The sequence below is a fragment of the Sturnus vulgaris genome, chromosome 1 (genome assembly GCF_052056855.1).
Source record: "Sturnus vulgaris isolate bStuVul1 chromosome 1, bStuVul1.hap1, whole genome shotgun sequence".
Taxonomy (NCBI): domain Eukaryota; kingdom Metazoa; phylum Chordata; class Aves; order Passeriformes; family Sturnidae; genus Sturnus; species Sturnus vulgaris.
Window position 1 is genome coordinate 75,066,729 of NC_142243.1, and position 25,754 is coordinate 75,092,482.

The 25,754-nt window shown below is 39.1% G+C and overlaps 1 protein-coding gene across 1 annotated transcript; it reads left to right on the forward strand.

The window, feature by feature from the left end:
- The first annotated feature begins 540 nt into the window (after nt 1-540).
- KDSR (3-ketodihydrosphingosine reductase) lies at nt 541-24,665 on the forward strand. Its single transcript, XM_014872430.2, has 10 exons — nt 541-818; nt 7,802-7,891; nt 8,997-9,053; nt 13,866-13,931; nt 14,079-14,174; nt 15,138-15,329; nt 17,041-17,124; nt 19,431-19,514; nt 21,318-21,419; nt 21,799-24,665. The coding sequence occupies exons 1-10, from the start codon at nt 711-713 to the stop codon at nt 21,916-21,918; spliced, it is 999 nt and encodes a 332-aa protein (XP_014727916.1). The 5' UTR covers nt 541-710; the 3' UTR covers nt 21,919-24,665.
- Nucleotides 24,666-25,754: the final 1,089 nt, after the last annotated feature.

Sequence of the window (25,754 nt, forward strand, 5' to 3'; positions counted from 1 at the left end):
ATTAACCAGCGTTAGGAGATTTCCCCCCTTTCCCTCCCGAGGCAGGCAGTTCCCTCCTCACGGACGGGGCATTCAGGGCGAACTCCGAGCCCACGCCTCCGCGGCGAGCCGGCGCGCACCGCCCATCTCGGGGCGGGCGGCAGCGACGAGCCCGCGGGCCGGGCCCGCCCTCACGTTGCCCTGCCGCCGATACGGCCGCCAAGGCCGGGCTCTGCTGACCCGGACCACCGGTGCCCTCCGGAGAGGCCGCCATGGGCGGGGACCCGGGGGGCGGCCGCCCAGCACCGCCACTGCCCCGCAGGGGGCGCCCGCCGCGCCGGGAGCGGCTCGCGCTGCCCGCCGCCCTTTGCCTCCGTCCCTGACCCCGGGAGCGCCGCGCGCTCCAATCCGCGGGCCCGGCCCCGCCGCGCCGCCAACCCGCGCGCGCCCGCCCCCCGCCCGCCGGCCAATGGCGGCGCTCGGGCCCGCGCCCCGCCCCGGCAGCCAATCGGGCGGCGGAGCGGCGGCCGGGCCCGGCCCCTCCTCCCGCGGCCGCCTCCTCCGCGCCGTGCCGCGCTCGCTCCCGCTCCCGCCGCGGCAGCGCCGTTCCTGCCGGTCCCGCCGCGGCAAGGACAGCGGACAAGCGGCCTCGCGACTCCCGCGCCGTACCACCCGCCTGAGGGGCTCGGCCCCCCGCCTGCTGTCCCTCCTCCGCCGGCGCAGCCCAAGCCATGCTGCTCCTGGCCGCCGCCTTCATCGTGGCCTTCGTCCTCCTCCTCTACATGGTGTCGCCGCTTATCAGCCCCAAGTGTCTGAAGCTGCCCGGCGCGCACGTCGTGGTGAGTGCGGCCCCCTCGGGAAGGGCACGGGGCGGGGGTGCCCGGTCGCCGGCCCGCTCCGCCGCGGGTGGAGGCAGCGGGCGGGCGCTGCCGCTCGGCCTCGGCGCCGGGGGAGGCGGGGGGTGGCTCCCGAGCCGCCCGCCCTGCGCCGGGAAAGGGAAGGAAGGAAGGAGGGAAGCCGCTTTCTCCGAGGTGGGGGCGCAGGCTGCTGGCAGTGCCCCGCCGGCAGCCGGGGGCATGGCTGCGAGAATCCCGCTGCAGGCGCGGGGAGAGCGGGGAAGGCTCTCGGCGGGGAAGGGAGGTTTGGGGGCACCCGGAGCGGGGCTGGCGGCCGGGCAGCGCCGGCCTCGGGGGTGCCCCGGGTCCGAGAGGACTCGTGGAAAGCTGGCGGTGGCACCGCGAGCTACCGAAACACCGGGAGCCACAAGTCCCGGGTGATAAGGAAATGACCTGTCCCGATGGCTCTGACAACCGCTGTGTGTCCCGGTTGGCTTAAGGCGGTGGTCTGAGTCACCATCTTCCAATCTCAGCGCTGGCTTTTTGAGACATTCCTTTTGTACTTTGCAAGCCACCGGTTACCTCGAGTTTTCTTTTCTTTTGGCATCTCCCAGGGTAGTGACGTGGTGTGTGTACACACGCATAAACCAAAGGCCAAATCTATGATCTCCTTGGTCTGAAAAACCAAGTCAGGTATGAGGAAATGGAAAAACCAATATAAAGGAAGTGGTCAGATGACACTTGGGCGCTCTTTCATCTTTAAGCACATAAGATAGGGATGTCTTTGAGCAGTATTTTGACAAGATGGTAGAAGGAAGAGTATACTGTTGAAAGTGTCCATGAGTACTGCATCACTGGAAGTTATATGAGTATGTGGCTTGGGAAGAGAGGGACAGAAGAAAGGGGAACGCTACCCAGGTGTTTTCAGAGGGATCACAAAATAGTGAATTTGGGCGCATGACAACAAATGAGTTAAGCGGTTCAAAAGATTCAGGGTCCTAGAATCAGCTTTCTTAGTTTATCTCCAAATCTCCAGGGTATGTTTTGTGCAGAGAAGCTGCAGTTTACTGTTTGTTTAAGTTTACTGTAAGTGAGTAGTTTTGATTTGTTTTTTTCATTGTTATTTTTTGGAGTTCCTCTTTGGAGGATGGAGCTGTCCCCAGAATGATTAAAAGGTTTCCAAGTTGCAACAGTGCTCCCAAGTTGCTTTATGCAGTAGGTGTTAACTTGGGTGCTGTAACTGGCTTTACAGCATCATATTCTGTGTGAGGTGTGTTCAAGGTTGCATTAAGGTTCTTGGGTTATGGCTCTTTTCCTGAAGGAGTAATAATTATTAAGGCAAAGGTGAAGGAGACTTACGGGCTTTCTGTGACTTTTATGAAGAAATGGAATAGCAAACATAAAAAGTTAAATGGATTTTGGTTGGTTGGTTTTATTTATTTATATATGCAGTGATCACACGGAGTTTTGTGCATTCTGTATAGTGATTAAACGCTTCAAAAGCTACTGTGCTGGCTCTTCTAATCAGAAGGATTCATTTAAACAAGTTCACATTGAAAATGATGAGACTGTTCTTGTTGGAGAAGCCTCCCTGTAACTGTTGCTGCTAATTAGCAGTTTAAACTCAATTTGGTACTAGTGAAAGTCTGAATAACAGTATTCCTGCAAGTCCTGTAAAATTGGGAGTTCATCTAGAAAACTTACTATATCAAGACAGTAATGAAGAAAAAGGCTGTAAGATATATCCAACTTGATGATACAAATTAAAATCTTCAGGCAAATAGTTTTATTATTGTCACCACTTGTAGAACTGCTTGTTTTATTTTTACTTCAGTTATGCTCCTAAAGTGTTTATGCAATGCAAACTAATGAAATATGGAACAATTGGTTTGGAGGTCACTAGTTCTTGGATGTGTAGGTGCTGTTAATAATGGTGGACACTTGTACTTGTGGAATTCAGATTCCCTAATGTCATGCATAAGGAAAAGTATTGGATGTAAATCAGAAATACTATTCAAGAAGACTTTCTGTGTTATGTGTGTAAAGTGAATTCTTTAATCATATGCTGGGAGTGAACATTCTCTGCTGCCGAAATAACTGAGAGACTTTGAAAATATTGAAGGACCATAAAATAATGTAAGGGCTTCTTTGAAGTATTCGCACAGAAAAAGATCAAAATCTGTTTAAGTATCAGTCCTCAGTTAAACCCACTATTGAAAGAAATAAAAGAATAATGATCTGCAAATTGTGTCTAAAGCTGGTTGAGGCCTTTAAAAAGGGCAAATGATTGTTATTGCACACTATAATTTTTTCAAAATATACCTGAATAAATTGCTTTACTGAAGCAGAAAAAGTCAGTCTTCCCTAGAAACATTTCTTTCTAGGGGTCTATTGAAAGTATAATGAAAGTATATCTGTTACATTTGGGAAGGAAGGTAATTTCAGAGGTTGTTGCGTACCAGTTATTGAATTTTTACCTTAAGTCAGCGTTCTTTTCAGTTTTAACCCTTCAGAAAAATTATTTCTCTTTACTCCTAGCAGTTATGGTTAGGAGATGTCTGAGTGATGGCTAAATAACTTATTCTGGCTGCCATTTGGGATAGTAATTAGAAGCAGAAAACTTAGGTTTGTTTTTTTTCTCTTTGTCCTCTCCCACAGCCATTTGTGTGATGGAAGCCCTTGCAGTGTTAGGCGACGCATGCTTTCTGGAGAAATCATAGAATTATAAGAGTCTCTTTTTCTTAGAAAAGAATAGGAGTGCTATTCAGAGTGAGAGTCTAGAGAACTCCAAATTACTCATCGTCTAATCTTGTGGGTTCCTCACCTCCGCCCCCCGCGCCGCCCCCCTTATCTGCTGTGTATTGTCTTTACCCCAGCTAGCATCAATAAAGGGTAAGGGCTTTCTCTGCTTTTGAATTGGCTCAGGCATTAGGTTTAGCTTGTTTTAAACAAAATGCTTCTTAGATGCTTGACACTTTTTTACTTCTTTCATGGCTAGGAAATAATTCTCAAAGAAAGGGCATAAAAGTTATTTCTGTGCTGTAGAGATGCTGCTTCATATGCTGAACTTCTTTGTGAATTGAGATTCAGAAGGCAGTTTTATACATTTCTTATTTTGCCATTGGCTTTATCTCTATTCTTTGGTCTCAGGCTACAAACATGTCACGGATTCTGTGGGAATAAGCTAGGATTTTGGTAACTGGCTGCAACAGTAGACAGGAATATGAAAATAGGCTAAGGCAGTCACCACTGCTGCATTTGCATTGAGCTCACTCGGACCACATTTAATTATCCTTTGTTGTGGATGTTACACCTGCTCTATACATGTTCTCTCTTAAGTTTTCTCTACAAAAGTTTTTGAGTGATGTTTAAAAACTCCCTGCTGAAATATTAATGCTAATCCTCTCAGCCTTAATCTTTCTAAAACCAAGTTGAATTTCTGAGAGAAACCCAAACCCCTGAGGTCTCAGTGTTATGAATGCAGTTTATCAAAGTTTGTATTAGCAATGGCAGGAAATGGAAATGTGTTATCTACTTGGGACTGTCTCCCATTTGGTTTGATCGGGGCCCTTTTTCATGTGGACGTAGTTCAAGATGATCGTGCCAAACTCTCCTGCACATGGGTCATCTCTAGTCCAGTAATTTCCCCACTCCCGTGCAGACTTGGTCTGGTAACTGTGGTTGGCTCTTTAAGGAAAACCCATCGTGGTGTCTCAGCACCATCACCTCGGTGTTGGGAGCGATAAGATCTGTGGTTTGGACACATCCGAATGGTTGGGCAAGAGGTCATTTTGAGTCTAGTCAGGTGTGCTAGCCACTTAGGGCAGATTAAAGGCATGTTCTATTTCAGTAGAACTGTCTATCAGAGCACTGCCTAAAAGCATGAAGCCAGCTTGCATCCAGTTCTAAGTGAAAGTTAAGTTCTGTTGGAGATGCCATATCAAGTTTTGATTTTGATCATTTCTGATGACACTTCACTTAGTTTGGACTGTCTCGTCAATTAAAGTGAATTTCCAGTATCTCAGATTCAAAGCTCTAATAGATCAATTCCCTGTACCTCACACCACTGTTTCCACTTATAAGAGGGAAATAAATCCTATGATTCTTAAAAATTGAGCTCTGTTATCAAGGATCATAGCTCAAGAAGTTGGAGCCAGACACTTCTTGAAATACTTAGTTTGGTACCTGTTCTTTTTAAGCGTAGAAGCAGCTCAGTAGCACTGCTCAAGGGCTGGTAGTACTGCATTCTGAACATCTGAATTAATACTAAGTTTTAATTATGCCTTCTTGTCAAAATACTAATCGGTGATTTGAGCTGCAGTGGCCAGATTTTTGTTTTTGGTAATTCCTCTGAGGCTGAGTTACAGTAAAATTTAAAAATAAGATCAGTGGCAATTCAAATATCTGGAATTAATGAAATGCAGTTGCCGTGTAGAACCATTGGCCACAAGGGTAAGTAATTGTAATAATGTCTTTAACAGAGCAGGTGTGTGCTCTTCTGCTAGTTCTGAGCATGTGTTAGGAACTTACACACCTAACAGAACTCATAGATTTGCTTAGATTAACTTCATTATAGCACAAAGCAAACTTTTCATGGGTGTTGGGGTTTGGGGTTTTTTTTGGTATTACATTAGCAGTCATGGTGAATGCTCCTGAAGGATGTATAACCACCTCCCACGTGCTTCTAGCAGCCTCCCACCTAAATGCTAAAGTTCCCAGCTAATTGATATTGCACTTTATCATCAACCAATCTGACATGAGCTCTATCCGGTGTTCTTGGGTGTGACTGTAAATAAAAACTTCCTTTTTCTGTTCCTTGCATGATTTCAGACATTGTCTTTCTGAAATGAACGTTAGCATTGTTTGACAAGCTGGAGGTTCGGTGCCAGTATCTTCACCTGCAGAGAATTCTTCAAAACGCTGATGTAGTTGACCCATTCCCGACAGTCACCAGTTTGTGCTGGTAGTGATCAGCTGTCTCACTAAAAATTGGAATTGGAGCAGTCTTCCATGCCCACTGATTAGTGCTTGTGTACCTGATACTGATCTGTAGAAGCATCTCACACATACTGTGGATCTGATGTCTGCCTGAATATATCAAACTATTTTAATCTTTTCAGATATGTATTGAAATATTGCAATCTATTTTAAGAAATTCAGCATATTTGTTACTTTTTTCCATCATGAAACATTAAATAAGTTCTGTGGTTCTGCTGAAGTTCCAAATCAATAATTGACACTGGCACTCTTATGGACTTACTCTGAAATCCATCATCGTTGGTTCTTAATACTACAGACAGGGTTTTGCGTTTCTAGAACAGCACACACATCTTGGAGTTATCCTCAGAGGTTTGGGTAGTGTGAAGCTGATCTTGCAGAGTCAGAAGTTAATCTGAAGCAGTTCTCTCTAATAACAGAGGAAGCCTAAAGAGGCAAAATTAGTCTTTGTAAGTGCTACACCCATTCTTGGCCCATTTGCGGCTCAAGATGAGCCAGTCAGAAACTGTGGATTGTGTTGTAAATCTTTGCTGGGATTATTTTATTTGCACTAAGCTGTTTTTGAAGGCTAGTGGTAAAAGACTCAAATGAAAGAAGAGTTTAGTCACTCATGGGAATGTTCTTTTGACTCTTCTGACTTTACTGCCTCCGGGAGTGGAAAGAATTTTGAGGATAATGCATCTCTGAAAACGAAACTGAGACATTGCCTAATGAGGAGACAACACAAGACTTTTGATAGGATATGTAGTTAGAGATTGGGACCTTTGCTTTTACACTAATTAGCTCAATGCCTCCATTTTCTTAAAATGGAGGTGGTAGCCTTCCACTGGAGTTCTTTGGAAAGGTTTTGAAAAAGAGCAAAAAGCGATGATTTCTGAAGAAATTTGAATTTCATCTTCTTCCAAGTCTTCTGAACTCATTTCACCAGTGTGTTTTTCTTTAAAATAACTGCTTCTAGGCATTTTGTTCCAATATTTTCTCAATATGACTTTTAATATGCTGTTTAAGGAAAATTGAAATAACTTGGGTTATTGGGTGTCCAAGAACCAAAGGCACATGCAGACTGAGACTGATCCAAGTCACCTAAAGATGTCAGGCAAACATTTTTATTTTAGTCAAAAAGAGAGGTCAGGATTGTTACCTACATCTTGTTCTACAGGCAGTTCATAAGTAGGTTTATTGAGTGCAGTGAGAGAGTTGGTAAGGTGACCTTCACGTGTATGCTGGTATGATTTGTCAGGGTGCATTCCTGCAGCATATGATGCAGGACTGTAGCCATCAATCTGTATTTGTCTAATATTAACTTCCTGTTTGTGTATAAGGCTACCCAGGTGTTTCAGCTTGGAGGAAGAAGAAAAGGTTATGGAAGTTTAGGTGCTGGCATCCCCACTAAAATGAAATAGCAGGATGAAATGGGGGCAGTTCAAGGTTCTGACTGGTGAACTGAAAAATACACTGCAAGGGGCCAGTTGTTGAATTAATAGGATTTTTTCTCTTAATAAGAAAGAAGGTGTTTTCTGTTTATGTTTACATTACATCGTCAGGAAACGATCTGCAGCAGCTGACTTTACAAGTAGTTTCTGCTGTGGCCAGGTATGAAGGGGCAGCATGTAATGGCACTGTCATGGCTTTAACAGTGATTTCAAACTTTTAACAACATGCTTTTAGAAATAGCCTGCGGAACATGTGAGAGCACCCACGTGGGAGTAGTCTTAAGTGTGCCTGAGAACAGAAATAACCAAAAATTACCACTGAGGTAAAACTGGTTTTAGGGTAGAAAGAAAGGCTCGTTGATCTATTCAGATCTTATGTTTCATTCGTGCTCCATAAGGAAGTTAACTTAAGTGTATCTCCTGTGTTCTTATCATCGGGTGATATTTTAACCTCAGTATGTTTTTAGAAATTTCATGTGATTTGACTCATACATGTGTGAGAAGAGATGAGAAGTGGATAGTGGACTAACACTGATATTTTCAAATAACTTGTAGGTAACTGGAGGTTCCAGTGGAATTGGAAAATGTATTGCTATTGAATGCTATAAGCAAGGTGCTTTCATAACACTGATTGCAAGGGATGAGGTAAGTGTATATGTAATTTTATTGGCTAAACTGTTCACAGAATCTGTATAGGTGGAGAATAATTTTAGAGTTGATGATTATTTGTATTTCTTCACTGTATATTTTAAGGGGACCCTAAGTATTCCAAATTAATGTATTTGAATAGCAGAGGTGGCTGCCTTTTTAAGAAGCATAGCCCAACATGGAATTTGTGATTAGCTGGCCTTAAACTTTTGCCAGTGCTGTTGCTTTTGTTATTGGCATTTGTTATATTATTGTCTAGATCTGTGCCAGAGCACAAAATCAGGAAAACCCCTATATTGATTAAAACTGTAGAATTTCCCTACAGTAAGTGACATGTGGGAGTTTAATCATCTCTAAAATTCACAAACTATACTGGTGTCTAATCAGCATTGTATCATATTTTTTACTAGTGAAAAACTCTTCATCAAGACAGCTTCAGAAGAAAAAGCATTGCTTTGTTGTTTTTTGTTGTTGTTGTTTTTTTTTAACTAAGAGATATTCAGAATTTAATTTTAATTACTCTGTTTTCGTAGCAGGCTGTTGTTTTATTTGTTGCAAAAAACCTAATTATTCTGGAAACAAAAGCATTTAATTTTTGGGGAGTCCTCAGTCCCAGCTGATTTGATAATTTACTTGAGAACTTACTTTACATAACCTTGAATATAGTCAGAATTAAGATAATTTTTCTTGAAAGTATTATTACACTTTGAATTTACCAGATTTTTGGAGTTTGATAATTTCATTCCAGTGATCATTCTGCAGGAAGGTTTATGTAATACCTCATAAATATAAAATGACCCAAAATAAAGGAGAAAAATCAATACCTACAGTCTTAGGCGCTCTCTGTAGCATGAAACAAAAGCATTAAATCTATAGAAGTCGTTACTGGCTTTAGAACACAAAGTGAAAACCAGAGAAGTGAGTTCTTGATAAATCCCATGCTTTCATATCTTTGTAAGTCTTCAAAATTATGGTAAAATTCTGTAACTAGTTGAGGATAACTCGTGGGGGGCTTTAGGGGATGTTTTTAAGCCTTTTTGAACTACTGAGGACTGATAGTGCTCTCAGAACTACATTTCAGTTGTCTTTCTGTCCATTTCAGAACAAGCTGTTGCAGACGAAGAAGGAAATAGAAAAGTACTCTGTTAATGACAAGCAGGTAAGGTCGCTGCCAAGAGGGGCTCTTGTGTTTTGTTTGAGTCAGTGACTACAACACAGTTCACTGGTCCTTTAAAACAAAGCTGTTTGACAAAACTGAGTGAGGACTCAGTATTTGGATTCAGGAATACCATTCTGTTTACATGAGATGTTCTGAGCTCCTGCTATATTTGATGTTGCCTAGCTAGTGCATTAGCCTACTTTTCTTAGAAAAATGTCTTCATCTGTAGGTGTAGAATGCTTTTTTTGATAGCTGCAATTTACTGTCACTTGATAAGCATTTTATTCTTTCAAATGAAGTGGAAGAACCAATTTTTTTTCCTCAAATACTGTTTTTTGAAATTCATAAATACAGCATCTGTCTTGGGAAAGAAGTTTAGTTGCTTGTTCCCAAGTTTATTTCACTGCGTCATACTTTTGTTCCTCTTCTGACTAAGTACTGTACCAGTTACACGAGTTAAATTTGTGAAGTTCTGAGACTTCTAAACATAGAAGCTGCTTTGCTGAATAGATAATGCACTAGTGCATGAAGGCAATGGTTTAGAGCTTGCAGAAGTACTAGCTTAGAATAGCTAAGCTTGCTGTATTCAAAACATGCAACCTTGAGGTGAAATATTAAATTAATTTTTTCTTACTACTAATAGTAAAGGGGAAAGGGTAAATAGTACTGAAACTATTAATGTCTTTGACTTCCTGTGTTCCACAACTTTGTTGATCATGAAAGTAGCTTAGTAACTAAGTTCCTTTCATGATTACAAATAGAAGCAATTTATTTGTCAAAAATTTTTTGGGGGCCTTCAATCCCAGCTGATTTGATAATTTACTTACGCTTGAGAACTTACTTTAAAATTCTCAAGAACTTTAGAGATTTGAATTGATAAATTAGATGTTCTGTTGAAAAGAAGCTATAAAAAAAGCTGATTATTTGCAGGCAAAAATGTTAGTATAGTAGCTGATAAAAAAAAATTAATACCTCCATTTATAAGATAAGATTCTTTCTTTACTTCCTTATATTTTTGTCAGATGGCTCAAGCTGGGTTGTTTTTTTTTTCCTGTGCATGCTGCCTTACTCAGAACAACTTTGTTTGAAAATCTAAGCCATTTGAGGTGAGGAAAAGCTGTATTTTGCCCATTAAAAAAAATCCTGATAACCATTTTCTTTTAGCTGCTCCAGCAGTTTGCCAGGCTTAGCATTACAGTTAATCCCTTGTCAAACACTGTCAGGATATTCTTGTTAAAATCTGTCCTAGCTTGATAGATGCTGACTTTTAAAAAAAACATTATTTGGTGCATGTACCTAGGAGTTTCAGTGAAAATCTCCAAAAGCACCTTCAAGGCTGAGCAAGCTCCAGTGTGGACTGACTAGGACTTTTTTTGCAGAAGCAGTTTCAGGCTTGCAGCCAGGTTCAGCAGTTGGCAGCAGAGGTGATGGGCCGGCTGGCTCTGGCTCCTCTGTAGCTGTTGTTGGGTTGCAGACGTGGTCTTAGGGAAGCCTGACTGATCTGAATGGAAAAAACAGAACTGGAGAAGGCAGGGAGTCTGGGGCACAGCTGGCACTGGAGCAACAGATCAAAACCTGTAACGTGTCAGTAGATGAACAGGGAAGCTGTACAAAAGGGTTACTGAAAGGCTGTAGAGAAAGGTGGTATCTAATATAGATAACATACACAGACTGTTACCTTTACTAGATCACAGAATCATGGAATGGTTTGGGCTGGAAGGCACCCTAAAGATTGTCTAGTTCAAATTCCCCTGCTATTTACAGGGACACTTTCCATTAGACCAAACTGCTCAGAGCCCCATCTAACCTGGTCTTGAACACTTCCAGTGTGAGGCATCCACAGCTTCTCTCGGCAACCTGTGCCAGTGCCTCCCAGTAAAGAATTTCTACCTTATATCTCATCTAAACTTACTTTCAGTTTTAAGGGATTTCCCCTTGTCCAATCATTGCATGCCGCTTTTCAGCTTTCTTGTAGGCCCCTTTTAGGTACCAAAAGGCAGCTGCAAAGTTTGCCTGAAGCCATGTTGCACAGCCCCTCTCTAAGCCTGTCTTTGTAAGAGGGGTGCTCCAGCCCTCTGGTCATTTCTGTGGCCTCCTCTGAATGTGCTCCAACAGTTCCATGTCCTTCCTGTGCTGGCACCCTAGAGCTGGATGCAGTGTTCCAGGTGGGTCTCACCAGAGCAGAGGGGCAGAATCACCTCCATGGCCCTGCTGGCTTTGCTGCTTTTGATGCAAACCAGAACACGTTTGGATTTCTGGGCTCTCTGTGAGTGCCCATGGCTGGGTCATGTCCAGTCTCTCATCCACCAGCACCTCCAAGTCCTTCTTAGCAGGGCTGCTCTCAATCAGTTCATCTCCCAGTCTGCATCAATGTGCGAGGGATTGCCCTAATCCAGGTGCTGTGCCTTGTACCTGGTCTTGTTGAACTTCATGAGATTACCAAGGGCCCACTTCTCTAGCTTGTCCAGGTTCCTCTGGATGGCATCCCGTTCTTCATGTGCATCAGCTGCACCACCAAGCTTGGTGTCATCTGCAAGCTTCCTGTAGATCTCCTTGTCTGTGTCATTGAAGACACTGAATGGTCCCATGTCAAGCCAAGAGGCTGAGATCCTCAGGAAAGATTACTTTTTTCTTGGGCACGTGCTGTCATTGTTCAGCCTTTGGATACATACTTGAAACCAAGTTGCCGTGACAACCAGAGTTTCACCTTTGCCTGTGATTGAGAGTGCTGATGATGCAGCCTCTATGGATGTTGGTGTGCACTGGAGCAAAATCCTTACCTTTAGGGTTTTTTCCAGTATTTTTAAAATATTTTTTCTAATCTAGAATATTGTCAGTTACTTTACTGGAGGTTGAGTTGATCTTTTATTGGGGAAAACTTTATTAATGATACAATACCATGCAATATTTAGAACAAAATGTAATGAGCAAGGCTAGGCATAAGACTACTTCTGGTAGCATATTCTGTGTCCTAGATGTGGACCTATGGTCCATATTTTGGAGTAAAGGTAATTAGTATATGATAGCAAGAAGAATGAAGGATAATAGAAGCAAAGAGGTGAATTGTAAAATGTGATAGTAGTCAGTGAAAGCTGTGGGAGATCCCGAGTGTGTTGTTCACAGTGTAACTAATCTATGCAATCTGTTAAATTAAAAAATTGATCCAATTTTTATAGAGAACTGTGATTTTCTTAATCTCCTCACTGATCTTGGCAAAGACATCCAAGTGATAATTCAATGTTGTTTGCATTCAGCTGCTGTTTTGTTCTTAAACTTAGGAAAAAGATAAATGTTTCCAAAATGTAATAGATGCCTTAAGGGGATTCCTGCCAATAACTTGTGCCACAAGTTTACTCTGCTGTCCAACTACACACAGTGCTGGGAGGCAGGAATAGCCAACCTGCTGTGCAGGAATGGCAGGCAGATTCTGTTTATGCAGCTATGAAAGTGTCACAGTCTGACCAGAGGCAGGACTCGTGAATCGCTGGCTGCCAAAGCAGTTAGCTACACTGTGGTGAGCCTTTTTTGTGTGCGTGTTTGCCCAGGTGCTCCATGATAAGTGGTCATGAGCATGCTTGTTACAATCTACTGATGACTATTTCATCTCTGACTTTTAAATTAATTGACCAAAGTAACAGGAAGGATAGAAGTTAGAACAAGAATACAGGAATCCCTCCTATTATTGCAGTAGGAGATGGCTATTCTCTTCCAGATGAGGAATTGCCCTGGAGCTCTGTTGATGACTTAGTAGACAGAGCAGCTTATTTGTCAGTACCTGGTGTTTGCAGCAGTCTTACAGTTTGGAAGTGGTAACCCAAAAGAAGCAACGCTTTCTTTGGCTAGAAGTTGATTTGAAGGTGTTTGAAAACCTAGATTCTGGGATCATCTTGCTGAAAGTATTCAGTAATTTTCAAGGAAAACAAGCTGCAAGAAAACCATATCACTATTATCTCTTTCCTTTCATCCTGCCTGCCCACCCGTCCCCTCTACTTCTTTCTTTCCTGGTTATTTTGATTTTTCTGTACCTTTGGAATGAAACCCCTTAATGTCTGATTTTCATACAAGGAGTAAATACGTACACATGCCTTCAAATTTTTAGATGTTTATGACACTGTGCAATGAGTCAGTTTCTCATAGAATTTTTATTTCCACTTTGTCCTTGAGGTGTCCCAATTAAATATTATGCAACTAAGTTTACTACTATTCTTAAAAAAAAAAAATCATGAAATAAGGAGGTAGTGTGCATTGCAAGTACTAAAATTAGTGGGGTTATAACACTTGCTTTCTAAATTTTGGAACAGATTTTTTTTGCTGTGTTGGTACTGTCGTTTCAGGGTAACACTGCAACCGTGCCTTGCTATGAGGTGGAAAAAAAATTTTCTTTAAAGATGAGCTTAAGTCATACAAATGGTTTGACTTAGGTTTAGCTGATGAAAGTTAAATTTATTGCTGGGGAATTTTGATTCTTAGTTAAAATAGCTTTTACTAAACTTCATGTAAATAACTTGGTCAGTAGAGTGTGTTAGTACAGAAAATTATACTTTGCACATAGGTCACTGCTTTGAAGATCATGAGGTGCTTATTTGTTCTTAATGTAATCTTTATTATTCTAGAACTTGTGTGTGAGGGGGAGGATCTTGGAGATAGCAGAAATTGCTTTCTCCAGTGTGGAAGAAGTGCAGAATATCTTGTCAAAAATACTTTTTTTTTTGAAAAGATGACATTGGGCTTGTTTTATTTTAAAAGGCTCTAAGTCAACAATTATTGGATTTAGTTGTGTTGTGAAAATGTGCATTCATTTTTCTTTTCTAGGTTGTACTTTGTATTTCCGTTGATGTGTCTAAAGACTATGAACAGGTGGAGAATGTTCTAAAACAGGTGAGAAAGTAACTGATTCGCCTATGTATCTTTAGAAACTTATCTCTATGTGTTGTATTTCTGTTGGAAATAGTTTCTTATTTGGTATGGTGATCTAGGAATGGTTTTCCTCATAAACAATATCTTAATCTCTGTCCCCTCTTCCAGGCTCAGGAGAAGTTGGGGCCAGTTGACATGCTTGTAAACTGTGCAGGAACATCAGTTACAGGAAAATTTGAGGATATTGAAGTGAATTCTTTTGAAGTGAGTGAACATCCTTTTTTATTTCATCATATGATAATTTCTTATTTAACCATTTTAACAATTAGATTACATTCCTGTGTCTGCAGACTTGAGCAGTGTTGCAATTGACTTGTGCTCGCTTTCGGAATCTTTGCAGATTTGCAAGGGTCGCCTCTAATTTCTCCCCTAACAATTTCACATTGTTTTGTTCTTTTTCTGTTGAAGATTTTTCGAAAATATTTTTAACCTGTTTAGGAAAAACGCATCTGTTTTTAGTGTTCAGTTCTGAGATGCACAAATTGTTTCAGCTTGGGAAGCTGCTGCTCTGATGAAAAGACAAAAAAGCAACCCCAAAACACCTGTATTTTGGTTACTTTTTGCCTGCAGCCCTGAGGCCTCCATTCATCTACAGATAATGCTGAATCATCTGAAAATACTATATGGACATAATTTTATAATAAATTTGTATCATCCATTTTATTGCTTGTATAGTCTATCAGTTGTGTTTTAGGTCTTGTAGAGAAATTAAAGACTTCCCTTTATCCTGGTAAAGACTAAAATCTCTGAAACGTGTAAATACGTAGCATTTTTCATGTTTCCTGTTTTAGAAAGCTCTTTAAACTTTCAGTATGTTTTCATGCATCATGCATAAATGGATTGCTTCCTGGAGGCTATTCAGGTTAGATTTTCCCTGAAATATTTTTCTTTTTTCCTTCAAGGCCATATGGTTCACAGTATTACCAGTATCCTGGATGCTCGTAAGACTTACAGGATTTCTTTTGGCTTGGAGTGAGATTTTTAGCTATAAAACAGTTTATGAAGCTGTAGAATAGAAAACAGTTGTTTCTTTTGCCAGAACAGATCTGGTGAACTTGATTGTTAAAGCAGACTGAAGTAGGGTTTTTTTTTGCTAAATAAGACCAAACAGCTGAAGAATTCTGGATCTGTGGCTCAAATACTCAAATATTAATACTGTTTGTACAGAGATTAATGGCAGTCAATTACCTGGGTAGTGTTTACCCGAGCCGAGCAGTAATCGCCACCATGAAGGAACGCAGAATGGGAAGGATTGTATTTGTATCATCTCAGGCTGGGCAATTAGGCCTGTTTGGATATACAGCTTATTCTCCAACGAAATTTGCTCTTCGAGGGTTGGCTGAAGCCCTGCAAATGGAGGTATGTGTGCAATAATTTAAAGTAATTTTGATCATAAACAATTCTGGTTTTAATTGTCAGCACAGGACCTTTTCATTTAAATAGGTGGGGGGGTTGTATTGTGCAGCATTGCTGATATCTGTGTGTTATTTGCCCTCGTTTGGCAGCAGTACAATCCTATTGCTCTGCATGGGTTGCAGAAACTAACCTGATTTCAGTTGTATAAGAGGGAATAGATTGAATCTGTTCCTAAAACTGAGTATGACCATATGTGCAGACATTTTTTTAATCTTTTATTTTAATTAAAAGGACTAGATTTTTAAGACTTTTGATTAAAAGCCTTCATCAAGGCTCTAAGTGCAAAATGATATTGAAGATATCATATGGATGCATGAGAGACAGGCCAATGATTGCCAGTTTGTTTGAGAGTCCATAGTAAGTGGTATGTGAACCATATGAAGCTGTAAGACTCCTAAGCTAGAATTTGAGGATTGCCCACCAAAGAAAAATTGGGTTTGCAGTGACTCACCCTTCTGTATTTTGATATATATGAGCTTTTTATCCTGCAGTGATCTAAGCTTATGTTTAAGACCAAAACCAAACAAACACTATTTTCATTATTCAGTGGAACAAGGTGGGTAAGTACATTGTATTAAGACAGATAAAATTGATTTGAAAATTACTTCTGTCATTTTCCTGTCAAGAATGGATATTTGAGTAATTAACTGTTTATATATAATGCCTGTGTTTGGTTCTAGACCCTTGCATAGTCCCTGTTGCATGCCTTGATCAGGATAAGAATGTGGGGTAAAACTGCCTCTAATCACTTCTAGTCTGCCAAATAGAACAGTGTGAGTGCAGGGTTTTTCTTCAGACAGGTGACTGATACTTTTGTGAAGACTGGATTATTCAAAACTGAAAATAGGGTGTTTATGGGCATGTGATGTGGTATATCAAAGTGTTTTCAATACAGAAGGTTTTATAATATAAATAAAAATGCTTAGTGTTTTACAACAATTTGTTTTATCGTAGCCCTCTGAATATTTTCATTAAAAGCTTTTTTTATTTGTATTGTGGTACAGATTAGCATTGTAGCAGTTTCTGAATAGTATTGCACTCATTGATATAGTTCTATGACATGTGCATACAAATACGTAAATAAATACAATCCTGAATGTAAGATCTTCCATTTTCTCTCACGTTTTCCAATTATTTTTTGTCTCCTTAGACTTTGACCTCTTGCAAGTTTATACCGTGGGTTGAAAAGCCTTGAGACTTGAGTATACCTCTTAAAGATAACAAATTTGAATTTTACATTTTTGTTGGTTTTTTTTCCTCAGTGAGAGCCTTTTTGGCCTTGTGTTTGTAAATGTTGGGTACTGGTATTTGACAGTGATTTGGTCTTCTTTTAGAAATTGAAATTGGCAAAATTATACACCAAAACTACTTTAATATTCTTCCTAAATGTCTTGAAAACCACTGAGATTCATCAAATAATTTGCAAAGTTTTAGGGACTTTTATTAGAAAAAGCACCACAGCCACCTTTTTTAAATCTTTGCTGTGTTGTTTCTCAGTTGACAAAGCTGCAAGTTTTGAAATTGTTGAGTACTTAACCCTAGAAGCAATTTGAATTCATGCTTGCTGAACTTCCTAATTACAGGAGAAATTAATGGAATTATAAGGGACATGTAAAGACCGTCAGTATTAAGATAATGCTTTTGTAAAATGCAGGTAAAACCTTACAATGTCTACGTAACAGTGGCCTATCCTCCAGATACTGATACTCCTGGCTTTGCAGAAGAAAGTAAAACAAAGGTAAATTGTGCTTCAGTTTTTGAAATCAGTATTTTAAAGCATATTAAGATTTCTAAGAAGATTAAGATTAAGATTTCTCTTAACACTTAGATTTTACCAGTTTTGAACTACTCAGAGTTATATAGCTTGTAGGATAATTTTGTGTAGTTTCTTGTTCTGAGGCTTTAACACTTGCCTTCAAGATCTAAAACATTGCAAAGTATTCCTGCATGCAATCAGAATATTGTTATGGGATGGCAAACTCTAAAATCACTGTTTTGATACTAAAGTTTAATTAACCAAAAATAATATTATTATTTTGCATCTTTGATAATGTGTGACTGTTGTGATAGATGTGACAGATTGAAGTAAACCCCAATTCCTACAGTAGAGCCTGCAACCAAATCATACTGTATGAAAGAATGTAATGACCCAGTTCAGTAATGGCTGTTCTCTAGTATTGCAGTAGAAAGGAGACTCTCTCACACAGTGTTCACAATGGAAATGAGAGTATTGCTTTTCAGAAGGATGTCAGCAGCAGGAGGCCTTTTTCATTTGCATTACCTTACAAGTGAAAGTTTGGACCTTTAGTCACCTCTTGTCATTTGCCATGTCCATACATGTGCAGTGTAATTCTAAAAATCACATTCAGGCTCCCTGTTCAGACTATAGTATCAGGTAAACAGAAAAAAATCTGTCTATTTTTTTTTGCATACTGTGAACTAGAAATCTGGTATCTAAGGCTATCATCTTTTCAACATACACCATCTTGTATAATTGGAAATCGAGTTTAAATTCCATTTTGTCTTTCACCCTTTGAATAGGAATCAGTAGGGATTGTATAACACAATTCTTGCTTCATCATTTCTTGATACAGATATTCTGTATTAAATGTATACTCCCACACATCCGCATAAAGTGCCAGAATTAGACATCTGCAGATACTTGTATAGCTTGCATATTCTCTAGGATTTCTTCCTTCATAATAGCCTATTTCAGGGCACCAGCAGGCACCAGGAGAATGTACTGTTCATCTAAGATTTCTCTTTGAAAGAGATTCAAAGAGATTTATCTCATTTGTCAAAAAAGTCTTATCTTTTAGGAGAAAATTATGCTTTGTTTTAGTCTATATGACCTCTTTGAGTGACTTGCTCCCAGCATAATAGTGTACCTTAATATCTTAAATCTCTGCAATATTGTATTGCTCTGACATTTCAGATACTCATTTATTGTTGAATTTATTTATTAATATTTAATACTTAGAACATATACCTCTATCTTGCATCTCATTTTTCTCTGTAATCACTGAATATAATAAAACATCAGGAGCTAGGTTACAGCTTTCCTGTGTTTAATCAGGAAGCTTTTTTTTTTTTGATGTAGCTGTCTCACAAATCACAGCCGTGCCTTGTCCAGCTGAGTAGCCAGATCAAACATTAAATGGCTGATTTCTGCCTGCCTTATTCCCAGCATGTCATTAACTTTAGCTGTTGCTCCTGAACAGCTATTTTCCCCCCTGATTTAGAATATTTGAATTACTGTTGATATCCCTGTATCTCATTCAGATTCGTTTGATACTGGCCAGTAAGGCTCAAAAGTAAATAAAGGGCTAAGAAATGGAGATCTGATTACATGAACCATATCACTGTAGGAATGCATGTAAAAGGTTTTTGTATGTGATTTCTGCTGGCAAAGGTACTAATGTGCCCCTGGCCACCTTTAAAATACACATCCTAAAAAAATAAAATTCTATGAGCTTGGTTGATGAAATCAGAGCTCATAATTCTACAAGTATTGGGAAATAGGCCCTTTTCTGTGAAATTTAATTACTGTACTACTTTGAATTGATAATGAGAAACCTGTAGTTGCTCAACTTTTCCCTAGAAGTGCTCTTTTTAAAAAATAATAATCCCAGAATTAAACTAGTCCCAGTATTGGAATAGGTCTGGAAAAAAAGAGCAAGCTGTTTTATAGGATCTTAAAACATTTCAGGCCGATCTTATACTTCATTACTGGCAGAAAACATAAATGAACGAGTGTAAGTATTGAGAAAAATAGTTGAAGTGTTTTGATAGCTTTTACTGAAAAGAAAACACTTGAGGAAAAACCCTTCACTTTCATAGTTGTAATAAACTATATACAAAAAAAGTACCACTCAAGGAAAAGTTGTCGTTTCCCTTTGTAAAATACCTTTGTTTAAATGGGTATTTTAATTGACACTTTCTAGCAGTGATGTCATCTGTGACAAAAGACCCAAAATTTGACCTGCATGTTTTTCTCTCCTGTGTGTTGTCAGTCAAACTTAAACTGGTGTTTTTCTGTTAAAGCCCTTAGAGACAAAGCTGATTTCTGAAACCTCATCTGTTTGCCAAGCAGAACAAGTCGCCAGAGTTATTGTGAAAGATGCCATAGTAAGTAAATTGTGTTTTTTGAGCATGTTCTGTGTTGAAGAGACTAGGATCACGTCATACTTGCCTGAGACTGTAAGATAATGGCTAAGCTAAATGCAAAACCAATTAACACAAACCAGTTCTCTTAGGTTAGTTTGAACAAGAGCTGTTTTCTTTATTCTTCTTTTGCCTCTGTGCCCACAAGCGATTTTATGCAGTCTCTCAGAAGTAAAAGGTATCCGAAGTTGAACATAGACAGAATAAAATGATGCAATGTCTCAAAGATGGATCATGACTGACTTGAAGGCACTAAACTCCATTGACTTTTTATGTATCAAATATCATTTGTCTAACCTCAAAAGCTTGTTGTACTCTCTTATTTTTCTTGAAAATGACTTCATATAAAAATAATTCTACAGTAAAGGAAGGCAGTTGACCTTTTTTGGCTTTTAATATCTGAAGTATGTGATTTATGAGTGATTAAAATACTTAAAATGCTATTCTTAGTGTATTGCCTTTCTGAGGATTTTTTTTTTAATGTTTTGTGCTACGGAATACCTGCATGCTTAATAAAGCACCTCAGAATAGAAACAAACATGCAATTTTATGATCATAAAGCACATCTATTGAATCCTAAAATCTGCAATTACTTTGCAGTTCCAAATGCTCTTGATCTTTACTCTTGATGGTTTACATCTACAGCAGGTGTTCAGTTGTAAAGGTTTTACAGTGTTTTCACAAATACAGCACATAAACACAAAATTATGTCTGATTTTGTTTTAAAACCAAGTACTACTTCAACACAGTATTCTCCTCTGCTGATTAAGGGTAACTAATCTCCTCTCTCATCTTAAGCATCTAGTATACCTATAGCATACTTTCTGCACTTTGGATCATATATTAGTTCAGACATGGTCTTTATGCACTCTGGCCATCAGCAGAGAGACTGAAATAGAAACAAGAAGGTGTTTGTGTACTCTCAGTTGTGTGTTGGGAAATAATCAGATCTAATAACCTTGACTGCTTTGCATAGATTCACCCCTAACGCTGATTCAGGAGCTCCACCTTTTCCTTTCACTTCCACATTCCATAGGTTTAATCCCCCAGTGTTTCAGAAAGTCTATTTTCTGGCATAAAGACAAATGGAAACAAATGAGAGAAGCCTGGGAGTAAGAGCCTTAGAACTGCAATTTTACTGTTAAGTAATTAAAGTTGTTTGGTTGTTTGGGGTTTCTTCTTGGTGTCTTCCCGCACTTTTCTCCCCTCTGAATTGCTTTGCAAGCTGTGTCTTGCAGTTAAAAATCCTTGAGGTAGGTGAAGGAGAACCTGCTACCTAGCATTTGAAATACACCCCCTTACCAAATCTCATGTGATAAGCAAGCTAATTTTAACAAAAGGCAAATTGAATTTGTCATACAATTACAGTAGTGGTTGGTGATCTGATAGAGTATCATTCTGTTTCTGAAATATGCTTATAGCTGTGTAGACTGACAGGCATTTTCTATACAAATAAACATGCCTCAAGAAGAAATTCACAGCCTTTATATCTTGTAAAATTCTGCAGTAATTTAGCACACCTCTCTTTAAAGAGAAGTTAGCTTCCTTTTCCATTTTTAAGTGAATGCCTTTTGGAATGTCGCTGTATAGCCCAAAATATTTTTGAGTAGTTTGTTTCTTAATTGTGGCAATATTTTTTTACAATAGAATAGTTGTTGTTAGTGATATCAGTTACCTGTGTCCGTCAAGAGTAGCTGCTGAAATAAGACATCATGATTTGTCAAAAGTGAATAAATTACTTTTTGTTTTCTTAATCCTTCCATCCAGCAAGGGAACTTCAATAGCTCAGTTGGATCAGATGGTTACATGCTGTCAATACTGACAAGTGGAATGTCACCAGTCACTTCTATTACTGAAGGTCTTCAGCAGGTAGGATTTGGGAAGTACCTGTTGTCATAATTTCTGATAGTTTAAAATAATTTTTAGAATGTAGAACATTATGCAAACATGGATTATCTTCTCATCAAATGGCTATTAATACTGTGGCACTTGGGTTTAGGAAACTGCAGTAATATTTTCAAGCTGAAGCATCAAGTTGGTAAGTGAGCTAAGAGTATTCCCTGCTTCTCAGTCCTGAACTGTTACATAGTTAGCTTGGTTTGGTAAGTTTGTTTTCTGAAGATTAACATATCTGCCAAGAACTTCTTTTTTTCTTTATTTCTTTTTTTTTAATTTTATTTTATCATTCAGTAATATGGTGCAATCCAGGATCCAAAATGAATTGAAAGCTGTTTTTCTCTGTTTCCAGGTTGTTTGCATGGGCATTTTTCGCATCATTGGCCTATTTTACCTAGGAAGTTTTGACAGCATAGTTCGTCGCTGCATGATGCAAAGGGAAAAATCTGAAAGTGCAGATAAAACTGAGTAATCTTTACTTTGAGTGGAAAGAAGAATGTCAAGCGGTCCTGGACAGCTTGCTGCTTAAGTGGGACTCAGTTTTGCTCCTGAAGGATTTAGGCTGGAAGTACTTGCATGTGTGACAGAGGAGTCCCATCAAAAGCTATGAAAGAAAAAACAAAAGTACAAATCCAGAAAACGCCAAACTATGCAAAAGTGTGAATGAGGATTAGATACCTTTTTTTTTTTTTGGTGATTTGAGTTGGAAAGAGTTTGGAGAGCTTGTAAGTGATCTGCAGAGTAGAATTTGCAAATGGACTGTGTGGTAATTCTGGACAAATACTTAAGTTTTCTACCTTTGGTGCTTATGGATGAAATAAGTACCATGACAGACCGGTCTGAAGTAGATTGAAGTCCCCTGAGCAAGTTGCTTTTGCTAACGTTTTGGGACTGCTTTTGATTTAGAATGTTAACTTTTCCTTTGGCCAATCTACAGATCCTTCTGTCAATGACAGCTTTCCTTATTCTGTCCAACATACGACTGTGGAAACCTGAAGATCGCCAATATGTTTGTATAATCCAAGCTTTCTCAGTGTGGGAGTAAATAAAAAGTATGGTTTAATATATGCATGCTTTCTAAAGGGAGATGAAGAACCCGTTCCCACAGAGAAATGCTAGGAAATGTAATTGGGTCTGTAGCTCTTCTGGCCTTTGAAGTATGTTGTGAACAAAACAAAAAAAAAAAAATCAAACCAGTATCAAATGTGTCATTTATGACTCAGCATTTTAAGCCATTGAAACAATGTACAATTTTTACAGATACTTAATCTGCCAGTTTTTGCTCTGGAAAGGAAAGTGGCTTAATGCTACTGTTCTGCACATTAATTTCAAAGCTGCAAATGATGAGCCAAACCAGTGGTTGATGGTAGAATCAGTTGCAATTAAAATGCCGGGCTCTTCCAGTAGCAGGAATGTAGCTTTTTAGGGCAGAGGGGTCAGGAGAGGGGAGAGGTGTGTGTCAGAACGGCCTTCCACACTGCATTTTATCACTGCACGGAAAAGCTTTCACATGAGAAATTACATAAAATACTCTCCTTATATGACCCACTTCTAATTTGTTTCATTTACATTATATGAAACAAGGCTGCTCAATAACTGCTTCAGAATACACAGAACCCAGTGGTTGTTTCTAATAAATCTCGTTTAACACTGAAAAAGCTTGATGCATAACAATGATGTTTTAAGGGTGCACTATGTATACAGTTTATTTAATGGACCACTATAGTAAGTGCCTTGTGAGCTGCTTTCTTTTTCAAAAGCTGCGTATTTTGTATTTGTTAGCACTGCTGTGTTTTCAATGTCACATTTCCATTTTCATTCAGTACTCTGAATCTAAAATTATGTGTAAAACTGGGCACTTTCACTTCTTTGAAAGTAATATTTAACAACCAAAATAGGCAAAATAGATTGCTTTTGTAAAGAGATTCTCTATATCTAGTTACAAAGAGGTATTTAATTAAACTGAGATAAAAAATAATAGGTGGTTAACTGGAAAACCTTAGAATGTAATTTATTGAGGCTATTTTTTTCCCTTTCTGAATTAGGTTGGTCACTTTTCAGATTTTCTTAACACAGACTAAACTTGCTTTAATACCTGGTTATAAACATATTTTTTTGAGAGAATCACATTGGTGCTCTCATTTTAAGTGGTGAAAATTCATTAGATTGCAAATGTTGAGGCACTGTTGAATTCTTCACAAAGCAGGTCTTGCCTCCTGATTTTGTTTAGATATGTGAAGTTATGCATGCCTACAATATAATACTAATTTTGAGAATATAGTGTATTCCTGCATTTTTAAACAGCTTGGCTTCAGTGCAAGGAAATCTAGTGTGCATTTGTATTTCTTGTACTGCTTAATGTGAATGACATAAAGGAGCATTTGTAATACATCCATTGTCAACATTGCTTAATTGTTTCCTAAAGCAACATAATAATGCTATTCCTAGAATCATGGAATGGTCTGGGTTGGAAGAGACCTTAAAGATCATCTCGTTCCACCCCCCCCTGCCATTGGCAGGGACTCCTTCCACTAGACCAGGTTACTCAAAGCTCCATCCAGCCTGGCCTTGGAACACTTCTTCAGACCCTATGATCTATGTTATTGTTTCAATGCAAATCAAATACTCTATTGACCACCTGGAAAAGATAAAAAAATGGGTGAATTGGTTGTGTTGTAGTTTGAAAGAAACAATTATATAAATGACTTGATACCAGCCCAAGCTTGAAGGTCAGGACTTCAAACCAGTAAGATTTTGGATACTTGAATTTTTGGATCCTCAACTTGGAATGTTAAAGGGTTTGCGTTTTAGAAATGACCCAGAAGGTCAGAGCACACACAACACTATGGCAGCTGGGCCTCTAAAGCTTTCAGGTTGGACATCTTGGATCACCACTCACCTCCCAGTAATGACTGATAGAATTCAGTGCAAGTGTCTGAATAAGTAAAACTGCCAGGTGAAAGTTATGGCCCTGATCTACAGAGAGTTCAGTTTTGCAGACCTGATTTTATATAGTGTAAGTGAATGTATTGACAGTGACACTGCAGGTGGAACCCTCAGCAATTGTGGAGATTGGAACAAGGTATGTTTTTTAAAGCAAGAAGAATAATCTTTTTCACTGTTCAAGTTTCTGCTGTTGCAAGTTAATGATGTTAATTTTAGCTGATAAACTTCTCAACTGTTTTAACGTCAAAACAAAGTAAATTGTCAACTACAGCAGCCTTTGGTGTAAATTGTTTTCTTATGCACATTCTCTATCTACAGATGTACTCATTTTAAGGTCCAATATAAAGTGAAGGAGATGCCTTGTAATCTTGTGGAAAAATGTTTAGCAGTTGAAAAAGTCTCGCCAGTTTAAATGTTACAAAACCTCTGCATCAAAATGTTTTAGCAGTGTGCTAGATCCGTGAAGCTCTTCAAATAGGCTTTACTTTCTACTTACTGTCTAATTGTCAGTAATTTAATCACTTGTGCCATATCAGTTGGTGTCTTGTCTCTTATTTTCTTGGTCAGCCTGTAAGATTCAATTTAGGCTTTGATAGTCTTTTCCATTCCATGTAGTTTCTGATGACTGTTTGCTTTATATACAAGTTTATTACAATTTTACTTCTAGTTTACTTCACCAAGGTGTTCACGTGCAATTTAAATAGATTTAATATTTTAATAAGGAAGAAATAGGTGAATAAAGTTTATTTGCTGTGAAAAACTCTAGGCACTTTTAAATGGTAAAGATATATAGCGTTATTTGTAAAAAGAAACTTTGTGCTTATTGCGTCATCATTTTTTGTGCCAGAACTGTAAACTAGTTTTCATATTTTATATTTCTCAAAATAAATGGAGAATCAACAAAACCTGTAACTTTTAACTTCTTTGAAAGGATAAAGGGTAATGGATAAATTCATTTGCAGGGCTTTGGTGTGGTGGGGTTTTTTGGTTTGGGTTTTTCTTTTTTAAACCTGAGATTAGCTCAGCAGGAGTCTCTTAATTTTTAGGACAGCAGAGGGGGCAACATGTCCTTCCATTTTAGCAGCTTAGGGCAAAGGCAAAAAAGGGATGTTAAAAATTCAACTGAGTATTTGGCGACCCAGTGTCCTCAGACTATAATGAAAGTGAGATTAAATTGACAGAACCTGCCTTTGCTGCTGGAGGTACTGCCAGTATGCAACCAGTGCTTGTGCTCTCTGGAAGTGCTTGAGAATCCCGAAGAGCCAAGAGATGCTCATTCTTCCTAGTGGAAAACAATAGAAGTAATAGTTAGGGCAGATGTCTTTCTGTACCAGCACTGAACACGCAGCTGTATAGAAAATA

Excerpts from the sequence above, each read along its gene's own strand:
- KDSR (XM_014872430.2), top strand. The coding sequence starts at position 711 with ATGCTGCTCCTGGCCGCCGCCTTCATCGTGGCCTTCGTCCTCCTCCTC. Across the intron at positions 17,125-19,430 it reads CAGAAGAAAGTAAAACAAAG|CCCTTAGAGACAAAGCTGAT; the intron begins GTAAATTGTGCT and ends TTTCTGTTAAAG. Across the intron at positions 21,420-21,798 it reads TTACTGAAGGTCTTCAGCAG|GTTGTTTGCATGGGCATTTT; the intron begins GTAGGATTTGGG and ends CTCTGTTTCCAG.